The sequence below is a fragment of the Chelonia mydas genome, chromosome 23, assembly GCF_015237465.2.
Source record: "Chelonia mydas isolate rCheMyd1 chromosome 23, rCheMyd1.pri.v2, whole genome shotgun sequence".
Classification (NCBI taxonomy): Eukaryota; Metazoa; Chordata; order Testudines; family Cheloniidae; genus Chelonia; species Chelonia mydas.
The window spans coordinates 15,802,460-15,820,298 of record NC_051263.2 but is presented as its reverse complement, the minus strand read 5'-3'; the positions used below and the strand labels follow the sequence as shown (position 1 = coordinate 15,820,298).

The 17,839-nt window shown below is 58.4% G+C and overlaps 1 protein-coding gene and 1 long non-coding RNA gene across 2 annotated transcripts in view; one reads left to right on the top strand and one right to left on the bottom strand.

Annotated features, from left to right (window-relative positions):
• Nucleotides 1-17,839, bottom strand: part of LOC119564877 (immunoglobulin superfamily member 1-like) — a 967,916-nt gene that overhangs the window by 841,808 nt on the left and 108,269 nt on the right. Inside the window, exon 6 of the mRNA XM_043534610.1 lies at nucleotides 14,779-15,069. Coding sequence (XP_043390545.1) covers nucleotides 14,779-15,069 — 291 coding nt within the window. The remainder of the gene's footprint in view (nucleotides 1-14,778; nucleotides 15,070-17,839) is intronic.
• LOC122463646 overlaps nucleotides 1-17,839 on the top strand; it is a 106,468-nt gene that overhangs the window by 16,302 nt on the left and 72,327 nt on the right. The gene's annotated exons all lie outside the window — the stretch shown is intronic.

Sequence of the window (17,839 nt, the reverse complement as noted above, 5' to 3'; positions counted from 1 at the left end):
GGGACTCCATCATGGTCACCTCTGCTGATGAGCTCTGCACTCACCTGCAGCTTGCCACGCTGGCCAAATAGGAAATGAGACTCAAAAGTTTGCGGGTCTTTTCCTGTCTACCTGGACAGTGCATCTGAGTTGAGAGTGCTATCCAGAGCAGTCATAGTGGAGCACTCTGGGATACCTCCTCGAGGCCAATACTGTCGAATTGCGTCCACACTACCCCAATTTCGACCCAGCAAGGCCGATTTCAGCACTAATCCCCTTGTCAGGGGTGGAATAAAGAAATCGGTTTTAAGAATCCTTTAAGTCGGAAAAAAGGGCTTCGTCGTGTGGACGGGTGCAGGGTTAAATCGATTTAATGCTGCTAAATTCAACCTCAGCTCCTAGTGTAGACCAGGGCTGAGAGTCACGTCTGACTGCAAAGTTGGGGGCAGGACCCCACCTGGGCAGACCCGCTGTGGGAAGCACACGGAGGGGCAGAGGATCCTGAATGCTCCGAGGTCAGGCCCAGGAAGGTGAAAGCCGTGTGAGCTTCTTGCCCTGGAGACAGGCTGCTCACAGAGAGGAGACTTCCCCAGAGTCCTGCCTGGCTTCGTGGGGAGCAGTTCCAGAGCATCGCCCGGGGACTCCGTGACAGTCCCATCCCCCGTCCCCCCCATTAGGTCCCCATCCCCCCAATTCTGCTCTCTGTCCCATGTCCCTTCACCACCCTTGTGTCCTCTCACGCCCCTGTCCCCTCCCCCGTTCTGCCCTATCCCCATCCCCTATCCCCTCACACACCCCGACCTCCCTCCCTGGGGCAGAGGGGGGTGTAGGGTGTTGTGGAGGCAGGAGACTGAGGGGAAAGAAAGTGAGGGAGCCAGGACTGAGGGGGCAGGAGTAGGAGGGGGGTAGTGAGAAGGGGAAGCTGCCGAGGGGTGGAAATGGCAGCTCCCTCCTGGGAGGCACTGTCTGCCCCCTCCCCGCTCACACCCTCAAACAATCCTGGCCCCCGGTTCTGACCTTTGCGGGGAGTCTGTCTGCCCTCAAACTCCTGCACCCATCCCGACCCCTCTCCCCTCAACCCCCCTCCCGACATCCCCAACCTACTTCCCTCAAACTCCCAGCTCCGCCCAGCTGGCTCCCCCCAAATGCCCGCCATGGGGGGGCCCAGAAGGCCTCGCAGCTAAATCACTCTGGGCCCTGTTGTGTTCATGGAGACGCAATAAAGGGCTGGAGGTGCCAACACGCCCCAGCTCCTGCCCCACATTGAACAGGGTTAATCACGGGCCGGGGCGGGGTCCAGAAACCGCAGCCTGCTCAGCCCCACGGCAAACCCCCCATTGACCCCTGGGACCAGCTGTGACAGACCCAGCAGAGCAGGAACCAGGGAGCCGTGGCAGGCGCCATGTGAAACGAAGGGTTTGTTCCGGCCCTGGCCCGATTCACTGGAGCGAGTCTCTAGCTGGAAAATCCCCCGGGTTTGGGCGTCTTTCCACTGGCCCCGGAGACGCTAGCGACTGTCCTGGGGGGCAGAGGAACAGGCAGAGCTGTGAAAAGTCCAAGCCCATTTCCTCTTGGGTTGGGGGTTCAGCTGGGGGAGGGGCGATGGTGTCGGGGTCCCTCTCTCCGGCCGCTCTTCTCAGGACGTCTCCGCGGAGCAGGGTCGGGACGGCCTGCGGGGCCCAGGAGACGGGGGGTGGCAGCGAGGAGGGTGAAGCGAGTCTCTTTCTTTAAGGCCCCAAAGGGTGGTGGGCGGCACAGCCCGTCCCCACAATATTTTATCTGGCAATGAGGCCTGGTTTCCGACACCCCAATTTTGGGTCACAGATTTCTGCTCCCCAACTTCTCCCATGTCCCAGGCGGGCCCCAGCCCGGCCCGTGGGGTCTGTCTGGTGGCCGCTTGGGTTGGACAAATCCCGTCTTTGTGTCTCGCCGACTTTTCCCCCAACGTTCAATTGTCCAGGTTCTCGTGAGGCTGCCTGAACTTCTCACTCGCCTTCGTCAGCTGAACCCACCACAGGGGGACATTGGGAGGCTCCGGTATCACAGCCCCCCCTGGGGTGGGGAGATTTCGGGGGCAGGGGAGAAGGAAACTCTGAGGGTTTGTACAATAGAAATACAGGGCAGAGGAGGTCTAGGGAGAAAGAGGGGAGAGAAAAGAGGCAGGGGGACCCCGCTGCAGAGACAGGAGGGGGATGGACAGCATGTGGGGGGCAATAAGTGCCATTATTCCAATGCCATGCAAGACGCAGCCTCCCCGCTGTCCACTGACAGCCCTGGGCAGAGACTGGCCCGGTAGGGCCAGTGAGTGGGACCCGGCGCTGTCCAGGGGCTGCTCCGCAGGGAGCCCAATGAGCCCAGCACAGGGGCAGTTCCTCTAACTGGTGCTGCAGGGCCTGGTGCTCACGGGCTTCGGGGTTCAATCCTGGGGTGTTGCTGTCAGGTCAGCAGCTGTTGGGGGGGGGGGGTATTTGGGAGCAGGAGGCTGGGGTATTTGGGAGCAGGAGGTTTTGTGCCGGCGTTTCAGCCCCCCAAGGGGCAGCAGCTCGTCACCCGGGGAGATTTTCTTCTCTGCACAGCTGGATCCAGGCTCCTGGGGGTGCAGAGAGATGGCAGGTTAGAGGGGCCCGTGTCTTACTAGGCCCAGCCCCTGGGGGCAGCAAGAGGCACAGAAGTGGGGGTCACCTCACCTAGGACACCACCCTCGGTCGTCTGCAGTGGGCCTCAGCCAGGATCAGCCCCACGATGAGCAGGACCATGGCGCTCAGCGCCAGGTGGGCGATGTCGGCGTGGGTGAAATCCGGGCATCCCAGGGGGGCTGCTGCTGGGGGAAGGGGAGAGTCACTCGGCCGCTCAGACGGGGAGATCAGCAGCTGGGGGCCAAAGAGAGTGGGTGAACTGCCCCCCTGAGCCACCCGGCACCCAAGGGCCTGGCCAGGGGACTGTGACAGTCAGAGACGCAGGGTCCCAGGCCCCCCAGGACAGGGAACCACCCCAGCTCCCTGTCCCCATAGGACCCCTCAATCCATCCCCACAGGTGCCTCTGCCCCGGCCTGTCTGTTGCGCAGTGAGCCCATCCCCGGGGTATCTCGGCTGCTGCCAAACACAGCCAGGCAGAGCGTGTGGGGGGAGGCTGGGACGTAACCTGCTGCTCCCCCCACCCCGTGGTGCCCAGGGAGCAGCCAGAGGCAGCAAAACATCTGTGGGGGATGGGTCGGGGGTCCCCTGGGACCCCCGGGGGGGGGGGCAAGCAAGAGCAGAGGGAATTCTGGATAATGATCACCCCTATTGCCAGGGGGAGATCATGGGGCCCAGGGAGGGGGCTCATTGCCCCAGCCCGTTTTTACCCAGCAGGGCCCAGCCCCCACAGCCCTGTCCCTCCCCTGGAATCACCACACAGCTCCCAGGCAGCGACCTGCAGGGCAGCAGGCGTCCGGGGAGCTGAGGGCCTGGCAGTGGGCGAGGGGCAGTGGGTCTGTTTCTCCTTCCCCCCATGTCAATGAGTCCCTCTCTGTGGAGTCTGGGCCTCACCCACCCAGATTCACTCCCCCGTCATTCCCTGCAACCAGCCCCAGCCCCTGGGCTCCACAAGGCTGTTTCCAGGGCTGGCTGGACGGTGATTCCCGCCCCGGCCCTGGTACCTGGCCCTGCGCTGCTCGGGCGGGTGGGAGCCGGCACCGCTCCAGGCTGGATCAGGGCGGTTCCCTCTGCGGGAATAGAACCAGCGTACACCAGGGCCTGGGGAGGGGAAGAAACAGCGACTCAGCGATCTCCCTCCAGCTGCTGACTCAGCATCCATCTTCACTGTCATTCCCAGGGAGAGGAGGGATGGATTTTAGTTGGTGGAGAATGGGGACCCCCCGCCCCGTTCCCTCCCTGGGGGGGACGCTCACTTCCTCCTGTTTGCCTGCAGCAGAGGCAGGCCAGGAGGTACCATTCACACCTGGAGTCACTGCGGAGCCGGTCTCGGTGCGGCTGTTCCTATTTGGGAGGAGGAACGTCCCTGTGTCTAGAGAGCTAAAGGGGAGCTCGTCTGCCAAACGGGGCTGTATCAAACCTGGGGCGGGGGGGGGGTGGCTAATCCGACAGCCCAGACTTGCTCTGAGATCACCGTGGGGGGGGGCAGTTGGGAACCACATGGGATTCGTCATTTCAGGTCCAGTTTTCATGTAGACAAGGTTTTAGTCCATCTTTCTATCCCTCACCAAACACGCTCCCATCTGTCCACCTCTCTACTTTCCATGGACCCATATTCCCACCGACCCGTGGCCGTCCGTCCCCATGGATCTATATAGAAGAAATGAACCCATCAGCTCTGTCTGCAGGGACCATCCCCCTGCAAACAGCCCGACTGGCCCCATGGGCATCTGAGCGGGGAGCCCTGTTCCCTGGGGAATGAATTGTTCCATTTCTCCGGCTCACCTTCTCCCTCCGGCTCTGTTGGGGGGAATCCGGCTGCTGGGACCCAGCTGGGTCGGTTCCCTCTGTGGGATGAAATCGAGCGTGGGCTAGGGCTGGGGAGGGACAGAACCAGCACCCAGGCCCAGGTGAGAAGAGGCTGAAACAGTGACTCAGCGACTGGGCCCCTCGCCCCATGAGCAGGCATTTGTTATGGGTTTAATTGTCCAGGCTGGTGGGGAGTGAATTCAGCGCTGGGGCCGGAGACAGCTGGGCATCCTCTGGGCCCTGACTCCTCTGTGTGTCTCCAGAGCGGGGTCAGCTGGGGGAACATCCCCCTGGGAAAGGCCCCCTGTTCTGCAGCATCCCTGGGGGCAGGGATCCCCCCTTCCTCTGCCCTGAATCTCCAGCAGCTTCTGCTCCCCCTGGCTGGGAACCCTGCAGTGACTCCATCCCCACTCCCCAGCCGGGTGTCCCCTCTGCTGGATCCATAGCTCAGGGCAGAGCCTGGCTCTGAGCGTCCCATTGGGACTGAGCACCTCTGAGTTTCCAGCTGGGTGTGGGGCTGGGAGCGGGGATGCTGAGCCGGGCCCCTCACCGGCTACTACCAGCTCCATGGCGTCGCTGGGCTCTGACCAGACGGACAGGTCGGATTTGATGCTATATCGGCAGCTGTAGCTCCCTGCATGTCTCTGGCTCAAGTTGTGGATGAAAAATTGAGCCACATCCTCTGGGGGGTCTCTGCCCTGCCGTGCTTCTGGGTCTCCAGCTTTATACAGAAGGACCCTCGCTCCCCGACACTCACACCGGACGGTCACGGCTCCCCCCGGGGCGACTCCCCCACTTGGGTGCAGGGAGATGTTGGGTTTGGGGTAGCTGGGCTCTGCAGGCAGGAGGAGACAGGCCGTGAGACACAGACCCTGGCACGGTCACTGTTCCCTGTCCCCACAGCCCGGCCCCATTGACGAGGCCGATACAGGGGGCTACAGGGAGAGAGTCTCCTGGATGCTTTTTCCCCAAATCCAAGAGCGAGAGAGCTGGGCTAGCGACAGAAGAGACACGCGGGCCCCCCACCCCTCAGCAGGGCAACAGCGCGGCTCCATCTGCAAGGAGCCCATGGAGGGGTGGCTGGGGCAGGGCAAGGAGAGGCAGAGATGACCTAGAGGCCAATTGCGTTTAATCTCCATCAGCTGTGGAAGGAGAAATCAGTTCAGTGGGCACGTGCCCTGGCTTTCTCTGACACTCACCGAGGAAGAGGACGGTGAGAGCTGATGGCATGACGGAGGCAGCGAGAGGCCCCCTCAGCACTGCCACCAACGCCCCAGAGCCCAGCTCCACCGAGCCCCAAATAAAAAACTCAGCTGGTGTCTCCAGCTACAGGAAGCCGAGGATGTCTCGTCTCTTCCTGTGTGCATCACACATTGTCTCTAATCTGCAGGGGAAATCTAGTGCGGTCAAAGTAAGCAGAGGCACCTGCAAAACCCAAGCCTGGGCCCATCGGCTTAGCCAAGTGTCATGCAGCTCCCAGCTTGTCTGTGTCTCTGTGGGGAGGGGGGACAGCTCTCCCTCCATGTACCCTGCAGCCTTGGGGAAGGTGCACCAGGCTGGGAGCAGGAGAGCACGGGGTCTGGTCTTCAATCTGCCACTGACCACGATTTCCATGCAGATTCCCCCACACCCCTCCTTTCTTACATTCTGGGTTCAAACATGGGTGGTGGCCTGTCCTAAATATCAAAGGGAGGGTACCCAGCTTTCTCTACACAGTGCTATAAAATCCCTCCTGGCCAGAGGCAAAACCCTTTCACCTGTAAAGGGTTAAGAAGCTCCGGTAGCCTCGCTGGCACCTGACCCAAAAACACCAATGAGGCGGCAAGATACTTTCACACCTCGAGGGGGCGGAAAAGGATTTTGTCCGTCTGCGTGATACCTTTCCAGGAACAGATCAAGGATGCAAGCCCTCTACTCCTGTAAAGATAGTAAGTAATCTAGCTCGAAAATACTTTCGGTTTTCTTTTTTTTGGCTTGTAAATTCGCTGTGCTGGAGGGAATGTGTATTCCTGTTTATGTGTCTTTTTGTAATTTAAGGTTTTGCCTAGAGGGATTCTCTGTGTTTTGAATCTGACTGCCTGTGAGATTCTCTTCCATTCTAATCTTAGAGAGCGTTTCTTTCATCTTTGTTTTGTTCTTCTAATAAAGTTCTGTTTTTTAAGAATCTGACTGGGTTTTTTAGGGTCCTAAGAAATCCAAGCTGGTCTGTGCTCAACTTGTTTATTCTCAAGCCTCCCCAGGAAAGGGGGTGTGAGGGCTCCGGGGGATTGCTGGGGGAAGAGGAACTCCAAGTGGTCCTTTTCCCTGATTCTTGGTTAAAGCGCTTGGTGGTAGCAGCATTCCTCGTCCAAGAACAAATAGAGATTTTGTGCCTTGGGGAAGTTTTTAACCTAAGCTGGTAGAAATGAGCTGAGGGGGTCTTTTATGCAGGTCCCCACATCTGTACCCCAGAGTTCAGAGTGGGGAAGGAACCTTAACATGGCCCGTGAAGATAAAATTAATACATGATCACAAAATTAAAGGATGGCACCGTAATGCATGTGCACAAGGGGGCAGAGTTAAGGGTGTTTGGGAAACTTTGTGGCAATCCCTGATACTGGAGGGTTTGACTGCAGTCTTCCTGCTCAGTCTGCCAACCTGCCCACCTGCAACACAAGCCGTGGCACCGTTTTAAGAGAGGGCACGATAGGGAAGGCCTGGGTTTTCTGCCCCTTGCGCCTTAGCTGAGCAGTGGATGACGGGTTTACACTGTAATGCCTGGTTCTAAGGGGCTTTTCTCAGTGTGTGAATTAAATAAACCAGGTTCAAAAGAAAATCAGAGAAAGAGTAATTCTACCCCAGACCATATGAAAGTTATGTGAAGCTGCTTAATGCAGAGGTTTACCTACAGGAGCTCTGAATTCTCCCCACCCACTGCCCTAGGGGTGACATCACACCACTGCTGGTCCAAACAGAACCACGTCCCAAATCAGAGACCTACATGACCCATAAGTACCCGTAAGGACCGATCAGCTGATGTACCCGACACAGCGCTGGGATTGATGCCCTGATCTCAGATCCGCCCCCACTCCATGGACACACACCCTGGTCTGTGACCCCCGCCCCGCCCCCACCATGGACACATTCCCTGGTCTCAGATCCCTCCCCCATGGGCACACAGCCTGGTCTCAGATCCACCTGCCAAAGGCACATGTCCTGGTCTCAGATCCCCCCGCCCATGGACACATGCCCTGGTGCCCTGGTCTCAGATCCCTGCCCCCCCCATGGACACATGCCCTGGTCTCAGATCCACCTGCCATGGACACACACCCTGGTCTCAGATCTCCCCCATGGACACACACCCTGGCTGTCTTGGATAGCGAGAGCAGGTGCCATGATGAGGCAGTGAGGGGCCCCTCAGCGCTGCCACCAATGCCCTGGAGCCCAGCTCCACTGAGCCCCGAATGAGGCACTGAGCTGGAGGCTGCAGACGCAGGAAGCCAGTGATGGCTCATGTCTTCCTGAGTACCTCAGAGCTTGTCTCTAATCTGCCGGCCAAATCTAGTGCGGTCAAAATAAACTGAGCTCACTGCAACATCCAGGAAACCCAGGAGCCGTCAGCCTGGCTAAGTGTCACGTAGTTCGCAGCTTGTCTGTGTCTCTGTGGGGAGGGGGGAAAGGTCACCTTCGATGTACCCTGAAACCTTGGGGAACGTGCTAGGAGACCACAGAGTCTGATCTTCAACCTTTGGCTGATGATTGCGAATATTTCCATCTGTTCCAGGCTCTGGCAGGGGAGTGGGGACTAGTGGTTAGAGCTGGGGCGGGAGCTGGAGCCAGGACTCCTGGTGGCACCGTCGCAGTGTCGCCCCTTCGGGGCTCGCACACAGCGCTGGGCCAAGCCAGGGCTGCATTCAAGGTACATCAGCTGCCCTGCCGAAGGGTCCCAATGAGCCTCCTTCAATCAGCACCCTCGTGCCAGGACCCCGACCCCACTGCTAACCAGCCCCCCTGGAAGCTCTTGACCCTGGCCCCCAGAGCAGGGGGGAGACGAGCAGCAGGTTCATTGTGAAGCAGGGACATTTCCCCCCCAACCTGACCCCACTGCCTGACCCCCCACAATCTCCCAGCTTGCTGCCCCCCTTGGCAGGGGCAAGGAGAGAGGTGACTGTGGGGTTGGGGCCCTTATCGGGCAGGGAATTTGCAGCACAGGGTGTGAGGCAGCAGGGAGGGGAAGTGTTGACCTGGGAATGTGGCAGGGGAGTTTCAATGGGAGACCTGAGAGCCTGTCCCCTGAGCCAGGACGGGGAGGGGGAGGTGACACCTCTGCCCAGGAATGTGAACAGAGGCTGCAGAAGGGAGCCTGCTGCGGGGGTTTAGTTTCAGTTTGGTGCTGGGTGGAGGAAAGCAGGGAACCCCAGAGCTGGGGTCTAAGCTCCCTGCTCCCCCAGAAGGACTTGACTGAGGGGTCCTGGTTGTACCCACAAGCTCTGTTTGAGACTGTGTTCCTATTGTTCAATAAACCTTCTGTTTTACTGGCTGGCTGAGAGTCTCAGTGAATCCCAGGAAGAGGGGTGCAGGGCCTGGACTCCCCCACACTCCATGACACAGGGGCTGTGAGGGGAGACTGAGGGGACTAAAATGAAAATGGGGGACCCTGAGGCTGAGGGGGCTGGAACTGCGGAGGGATGTGGAGGGGGGGCAGCGAGAGGGGAGGCTTCTGGGAGAAGAAGTGGCAGCTCAGGGTGTACTGGGGGGTGCTGCTCCCACCTCGCTCCTCACATGCCCAGCAATCCTACCCCCCGCTCCCCCAGCTCTGACCTTCTTGGGGGAGCCTGTCTGCTGATGTGCTTTAACTAACTCTGAGTCTCTTTTCCCTGCCAGCTTAGGACTTCAGTGCCCTGTCTGGTTTGAGCCAGACCCGCCAGGCTGCTACAAACAGACCCAGGGTCTGAACCACACCCCCAAAGCTGCAGGCTTTAATTGAAAACCACTCAGCAAGTATTCCTGTCTCCAGCACCCAGACATCTAGCTCCCAGTGGGATCCAAACCCCAAATGAACCTGTTTTACTCTGATACAGGGTAAACTCATAAATTGCCCACCATCTATAACACTGATAGAGAGATACGCACAGCTCTTTCCTCCCCCAGGTAGTAATCACTTACTCTGGGTAAATTAATACACAAAAGTGATTTTATTAAGTATAAAAAGTCGGATTTAAGTGGCTTCAAGTAATAACAGACAGAACAAAGTAAGTTACCAAGCAAAATAAAACAAAACACGCAAGTCAAAGCCTAATACATTTCAGAAACTGAAGACAGGTAAATCTCACCCTCAGAGATGTTCCAATAAGCTTCTTTCCCAGACTTGACTCCTTCCTAGTCTGGGCCCAATCCTTTCCCTGGTACAGTCCTGGTTAATTCCAGCAGATATCTTAGGTGAAAAGCAGGGGATTCAACATGACTGAGACCCACTTTGTTCTGTTCCTTTAATAGCTTTGGCAGAAGGCAGGAATCCTTTGTCTCCTTCAAAATGGAAAAGCATCCGGTTAAAGATGGATTTCAGTTCAGGTGACATGATCACATATCCTGTGAGACTTCATTACCCGCTTGCTGGCACACAGGTATACAGGAAGTCTCACAAGTAAACAGAGCCATTTACAACCAATTGTCCTGGTGAATGGGAGCCATCAAGATTCCAAACCACCATTAATGGCCCACACTTTGCATAATTACAAGAGGACCTCAGAGTTATATTTCATATTCCTAGTTTCAGATACAAGAATGATACATTCCTACAAATAGGATGACCACACTCAGTAGATTATAAGCTTTGTAATGATGCCTGACAAGAAAACTTTTGCATAAAGCATATTCCAGTTACATCATATCCACACATATACAAATATTTTTATAAAAATATGGAGTGCAATGTCACACCGACCTCATTTCCTCCCCGATTGGGGGTTTAGCAGAGGAGAGGCGATGGCATCAGGGTCCCTCTCTCCGACCCCTCTGCTCAGGACGTCTCTGCAGATCAGGGCCCAGACGGCCCGGGGGGACCAGGAGACGGGGGCTGGCAGCGAGGAGGGTGAAGCGAGTCTCTTTCTTTAAGGCCCCCAAAGGGTGGTGGGTGGCACAGCCTGTCCCCGCAATATTTTATCTACCAATGAGGCCTCGTTTCCAACACCCTAATTTTGGGTCACACATTTCTCCTCCCCCGCTTCTCCCGAGTCCCAGGCGGATCCCAGCTCGACCTGTGGGGTCTGTCCGGTGGCCACTCGGGTTGGACAAATCCCGTCCTTCTTTCTCGCCAACGTTCCCCCCAACGTTCATTCGTCCAGGTTCTCGTGACGCTGCCGGAACTTCTCTCTCATCTTCATTGGCTGCGACATTTGGGGACATTTGGAGGTTCAGGTATCACAGCCGTGCCCTGTGGTGGGGAGATTTGGGGGGCAGGGGAGAGGGAAGCTCTGGGGGGGTTGTACAATAGAAATACAGGGAGGGGGAGTTCTAGGGAGAAAGGGGGGACAGAAAAGGGTCTGGGGGACCCCACTATAGCAAGAGGAGGGGGACAGACACTGGGGGTGCAGTAAGTGCTGTTATTCCAGCGCCAGGGCCAGACGCAGCCTCCCCACACACAGGGGGACTAGGGCTCTGTCTAGGGATGCTGGGGTAATGCGATTTTGTGGGATGGGGGGAGAGGCCCAGCTCGGGGCTGGGCGATGAGCCCTGGTGGTGCAGGGGAATTTAACTACCCAGCCACCGGTTGGGAAAGGGCTAGGGCCAAATGTGCCATGCCCAGTGAGGTCCTGGATGGACGGGGGACGACGGCAGGTGTCTGAGAAGGAGGCCATAACTGGGGGTGGCCAGTTTAGACTCGATGGGGACCCCCAGACAGGACCTGGCTGCAAAGCGGCAGGCGGGTGGGGTGACCATGGCTGTGAAATGCCGGGTGCCCAGCCCCAAGGAAAGGGAGTGGGCAGAGCAGGCGCTGTGAGGAATCTGGCCAGGAAGGGGCTAGTTATCGAGTGCCCGGCCCCCCCAGTGCTCTGGGCTCCTCACAGATGCAGGTGGTGCCCTCCCCATGCTGAGCCCTGCTTCGTCCCTGCTCCCCACTGGCGGCCCTGGGCAGAACCAGCCTGGCTGGGCCAGCGAGTGCGACCCCATCACCCTCCAGGGGCTGCTCCGTAGGGAGTCCAATGTGCCCAGCCCAGGGGCAACTCCTCTAGCTAGTATTGCAGGGGCTCGTGCTCACGGTGTGACGGGTTCAGACAGAGAGACACCCTTCGGACTGCCACCTGACGTGCTGAGATTACCTCTGAGCCACTTTCCACTACCACCTTGAGACTCCAGAACCCTGCCTTGTTGAGACAGACACACTAGTCTGCTGCAAACACAGACCCAGGTCTGGTCCACGCTCCCAAAGATGGAGGCTTTAACCAAACCCCGCTCAGCACGTCACCTATCTCCAGCACCCAGACACCCAACATCGAGTGGGATCCAAACCTCAAATAAACCCATTTTACTCTGTAAAAAGCTTATACAGGGTAAACTCATAAATTATCCGCCCTCTATAACACTGATAGAGAGATATGCACAGCTGTTTGCTCCCCCAGGTATTAATCATTTACTCTGGGTTAATTAATAAACAAAAGTGATATTATTAGGTATTAAAAGTAGGATTTAAGTGGTTTCAAGTAATAACAGTAAGTTACCAAGCAAAATAAAACAAAACACGCAAGTCTAATCCTAATGCATTAAGAAACTGAAGACAGGTAAATCTCCCCCTTAGAGATGTTCCAAGAAGCTTCTTTCCCAGACTAGACTCCTTCCTAGTCTGGGCCCAATCCTTTCCCCTGGTACACTCCTTGTTAGTTTTAGCTCCAGTGGTAAGTAGGCGATTCCTCATGTCTGGCAGCCCCCTTTGTTCTGTTCCACCCCCTTTTATACCTTTGGCCAAAGGCCGGACTCCTTTATCTCTCTCTGGGTTCCCACCCCTCTTTCTAAATGGAAAAGCTCCAGGCTTAAGATAGATTCCAGTATCTGGTGACATGGTCACATGTCCCTGTGAGACCTCCTTCTTCATTACCCACAGCCTGGTCCCCACATCCACAAGAAGGCTTGCAGGTAAATAAACCATCTACAGTCAATTGTCACACACGGCATCGGGGGGTCAATCCTGGGGAGCTGCTGTCAGGTCAGGAGCTGTTTCGGGGGGGGGGATTCTCTGAGGCAGGGGTATTTGGAGGCAGGGGGGTTTGTGCTGGCATCTCAGTCCCCCGAGTGGAAGCGGCTCGTCCCCCGGGGAGATTCTCTTCCCAGCATGGTCGGATCTAGACTCCTGAGGGCACAGAGAGACGGCGGGTTAGAGGGGCCCGTGTCACCCTGGGCCCAGGCCCTGGGGGGAGCAAGGGGCTCAGAAGGGGGGGATCACCTCACCTAGGGCACCTCCCTCGGGCGGCTGTAATAGGCTTCGGCCAGGATCAGCCCCAGGACGAGCAGGACCACGGCGCCCAGCTCCAGGCGGGCGATGTTGGCGTTGGTGAAATCAGGGCGCCCTAGGGGGGCTGATGAGGGGGGAAGGGAAGAGTCACTTGGCAGCTCGGATGGGGACATCGGCTGCTCCGGGATTGGAGCCCCCCAACACCCCATCCAGCAGGACCGGCACAGCCCCCCACTGGGGTTTCCCAGGCGCAACAGCTTTGGAGCCTCCCTGGGGCTGGACTCCCAAGGGGAGGCCACGTCCTGCTGCCCCAGGTACCCTGAGCCTCAGTTTCCCTGGTGAAGGGGGCTCCCAGGTGGATGAACTGCCCCTGAGACACCCGGCACCCCAGAACCAGGCCAGGGGATAGGAACAATCAGAGCCTCAGGGTCTTAGCCCCCCAGGACAGGGAACCACCCCAGCTCCCTGTCCCCATAGGACCCCTCTGTCCACCCCCACAGGTGCCTCTGCCCCGGCCTGTCTGCTGTGCGGTGAGCCCATCCCCGGGGTATCTCGGCTGCTGACACACACAGCCAGGCAGTGCATGGGGGGAGGCTGGAACATCACCCACTGCCCCCCACACTCGGGGGGTGCCCAGGGCCCTGGGGACCAGGGTGCAGCCACAGGCGGCAGAACATCTATTGGGGGAGGGTCGGGGGGACCATAGACCCCCACTGGGGGGAGGGGAAGGAAGAACCAAGGGAATTCTGGGTAATCCTCACTCCTATTGCCAGGGGGATGTCATGTGGCCCGATAATGGGGGGTTATTTCCCCAGGACTCTGGCACCAGCTGGGCCCAATTTCACAGCTTAGCCCACGAGAGCCTGTCCCTCCCCTGGCATCCCCCAGCAAACTCCAGGCAGTGACCTGCAGAGCAGGAGGCATCGGGGGAGCTCAGGGTCCGGGCTGTCCCTCCCCCGATGTCTCAGCCCCACCCACCCCTGGGCACCACGACCTGTTTCCACAGTAATTACCCACCGCCCCAGACCCAACCTCCTCTATGGCTCCCAAGAACGGGAGCAACGCAGGGGAACATCCCCCTGGGAAAAGCCCCCTTCTCTGCAGCTCCCCCTGGGGGAAGGGATCCCCCCTCCCTCTGCCCCGAACCTCCAGTGGCTCCTGCTCACCCCTGGCTGGGGAACCCCCAAGTGACTCCGTCCCGGCTGCCAGGCCGGGTGTCCCCTCTGCTGGGCCCAGGGCTCAGAGCAGACCCTGGTTCTGAGCGACCCATCAGTGCAAAGCCCCGGAGGATCCAGCTGGGTGTGGGGCTGGGTGGGGGGACAGAGCTTCTCCGGTCTTGGGCCCACAGTGGGCGGGGGCAGAAAGTAGCAAATGGGTTGTGGGGCTGCACTGGGGGGGACGGAATGGGGCGAGACTGGGGAAGGGCAGAAAGGGTGTGCTGTGGGCGGGGCCACAGGCCGAGGAGGCGGGACAGGAGAGGGAGGGCAGGTGAAAAGGTGGGGAGAGACTCCACCTTGCTCTGGCCCAGGGCCCCAGGAAACCTTAATCCAATTCTGCCCGTGACTCAGCATCGATCGTTACTGTCAGTCCCAGGGAGGGGGGTTTGTGGCTGGGGACGGAGCTGGCTGGGCAGCCCCTGGGCCCTGATTCCTCTGTGCAACCCCAGTGCGGGGGCAGCCGGGGGAGCATCCCCTGGGAAAGGCCACTGCTCTGCAGCTCCCCCTGGGGGCAGGGATCCCCCCTCCCTCAGCTGTGAACCTCCAGGAGCTGCTGCTCCCCCCTGCCTGGGGAACCCCCCAGTGACACTGTCCCCGCTGCCTGTCTACGGGAGTCCTATGGCTCTGGGCAGAGCCTGGCTCTGAGCATCCCATCAGGATGCCGACCTTCTGAGGGTCCGGCTGGGAGCGGGGACGTGGAGCCGGGCCCCTCACTTGCTACCACCAGCTGCACGGGGTCGCTGGGCTGCGAGGAGACGAAGGGCTCTGATCGGGGCCGGTAGCTGCAGCTGTAGTTCCCTCCGTGCTGCCAGACCACGGTGGGGATGCGGAACTCGGCCCCGTCCCCAGCAGGGTCCATGTGTCGCGGCGGGTTCAGGTCTCCAGCCTTGTGCAGGAAGAACCTCACGTCCCGGCGCTGCCCCTCACACCGGATGGTGACGTCTGCCCCTGGGGCGGTGACCCCAGTGGGGATCAGAGAGATGGAGGGTCTGGGTAAGCTGGGATCTGCGCACAGGAGACAGGCTGTGAGAGCCAGACCCGGGCACCCACCCAGCCCTGGCCTCCAGCTGCAGAAGAAAAGAGTGAGGGGGGATTTGATAGCAGCCTTCAACTCCCTGAAGGGGGGCTCCAAAGAGGATGGAGCTGGGCTGTTCTCAGTGGGGGCAGATGACAGAACAAGGAGCAATGGTGTCAGGTTGCAGTGGGGGAGGTCTCGTTTGGATATTAGGAAACACTATTGTGACGGTGCCGCCATAAGGCTTTATGAAAATATACTCGTCAATGCATATATGACATAACTAGAATGTATTTTATGCTACATATGCAACGTAACATATCTCTGTCAAGGTTATGACCTATTGAATCTATTCATCCTATTTGTATCCATGTGTCCTTATCGTATTCGAAGTTATGAGTATTGGCTGCGAACTTGTTTGATTCTGAGTAGGTTTTAGTGAAGCAGTTGGTCAGCTTCCTGAGAAAGGACTATTCTCAGAAAATGCCCAATCAAGAAGCCCATAAGCCAACAATGAATTTGGAGACGCCAGTCCACATCTGGGCTTTCCCAGGAATGTGGCGTGGCTGGTAAGGAACTCAGTCATGCGTGGACATGTGACTTGCCCAGGTGACTCCAAAACTCCATTTTGTAGCTGGACTTTGCATCAGAGAGAGGAGGGGGTCTCCACCCACAAGAGAAAGTCTATTTAAACCTCTGGAAGACGCCTCCATTTTGTCTTCAGCTGGCTAAAGAGAGAGCCTCTCCACCCCCAAAGATACCTGAATAAACTGGAACAAAGGACAGTAACTTCAGGGATGTGAGTGATAGCTGGACCCAGACTAGAAGGAGCCCCAAGGGGGTTTCTGTGATCCAACCCGTAACAACTATTTAACTAGGAGGGGGGTGAGGCACTGGAATGGGTTCCCTAGGGAGGTGGTGGAATCTCCATCCTTAGAGATTTTTAAGGCCCGGCTTGACAAAGCCCTGGCTGGGATGATTTAGTTGGTGTTGGTCCTGCTTTGAGCAGGAGGTTGGACTAGATGACCTCCTGAGGTCCCTTCCAACCCTAATCTTCTATGATTCCCCGTCTGGGCTTGGCATGGGCAGATCCAGGGGCCCCCTGGCAGAGATTCTCTCCCACATCCCAGAGTCCCCCTGACCCAGAAACCTGGCCCTGTGACCTGGGCTCCCAGTCCCACACACATGGAGCCATGGCTGCCTAGTTCTTCGGGTCCTCATACGCCATGTGTGGCCCCTGCCTCAATCACTGCATCCTCCCTTTCCCCTCCCCCCGAGCACAGGGCGACTCAGAGGCTGCTCTCCAGAGCCTGGCACTATAGGGCCTGAGCCCCACACAGGAAGGAAGTCAGCCCCCCCGGGAGGCATCGAGGCATCTTTATCCCCATTCTGCAGGGGGAACCTGAGTCCCAGTCAGATTCACTTTCCTTCCTGAGCTCCCAGGGGCAGGGACGGTCTCTTCACTCTGTGTTTATGCAGCGCTGGGCACAACGGGGTCCTGACCATGGCAGGGGCCCTACATGCTCCCCCAACACAAGGGATCCAGCGCTATTGAGGCCAGTGTTTGCAGAGGTCTCCACTAACTGTGGGCATCTCAGTTTGTGGGTGGTCAGTCTGAGATCCCCCAAGATTGAAGCCCCCTGACAAAGAATGACACAGAGTCTGTGGCCGCGCCAGGAGAAGAGAGGGGAGGGGATCACGGGATTAAATAGCAACTCACGGTTCCTACACACAAGGGGCAGCGTGAAAGTCACCTCCCTGCCCCAAGTCCCCAGGGGCTGCTGCTCCCCCCTGGCTGGGGAACCCCCCAGTGACTCCTTCCCCGCTCCCCGGCTGGGCATCCCCACTGCGGGCTCAGGGCTCAGGGCAGAGCCTGGCTCTGAGCGTCCCATTAGCACCGAGCCCCCATGAGGGTCGCATTGGGGGTGGGGCTGGGAACGGGGACGCCGAGCTGAGCCCCTCACTTCTCACCACCAGATCCACAGGGTCGCTGGGGGACGACGTAGCGAACGGCTCCAATCTGTTCTGATAGGAGCAGCTGTAGCTCCCTCGGTCCTCCCGGCTCACGTTGCTGACGGGAAACACAGCCTCAAACCCCTTCGAAGCCACAGTTTGGAAACGGCGTCCCTCTTTATTCAGCACGAACTGCTAACCACGGTGCTACCCCTGACACCAGACGGCCACGGCTCCCCCCAGGGAGACCCCTCCGCTGGGGCTCAGGGAGATGCTGGGTTTGGGGTAGGTGGGCTCTGCAGGGAGAAGCAATGTAATGATCAGAGGGTCAGGGAAGCATCCAGCGCAGAGAGAGCACCCTGGAAGGGGAACACCCTCGCCCCTTCCTGAAGTGACCACAACAAGGTTGGGGGGTCGAGCCCCCCAGGAATCTGGGGCCCAGCCTTGCCGGGTTTACGAGGACTCTGGCACACGGGAGGGAGGAAGGGGAGCCCTCAAGGTCAGGCAGGCCGCTGGGTAAAGGGAGTGGGAGCGAGGACTCAGATCCTTTCGCTAGCCAATCCCGCCGGGGCGGGTATAAGCCAGGAAAGGTCCCCACAATAGCGGGACCGTTCCCCCGCTTACACACAGCACCACCCCTGACTTGTAGGGGACTGTGCAAGTCTCTACTGTCCACTGAGGTTTATACCTTCAGCTCTGCCCGTCACCCCCTAACTGATGTGTTACCTGGGAAAGTCCCCCCGGCTCTGCAGCTCCCGCTGGGGGCAGGGATCCCCCCTCCCTCAGCCCTCAATGTCCAGTGGCTGC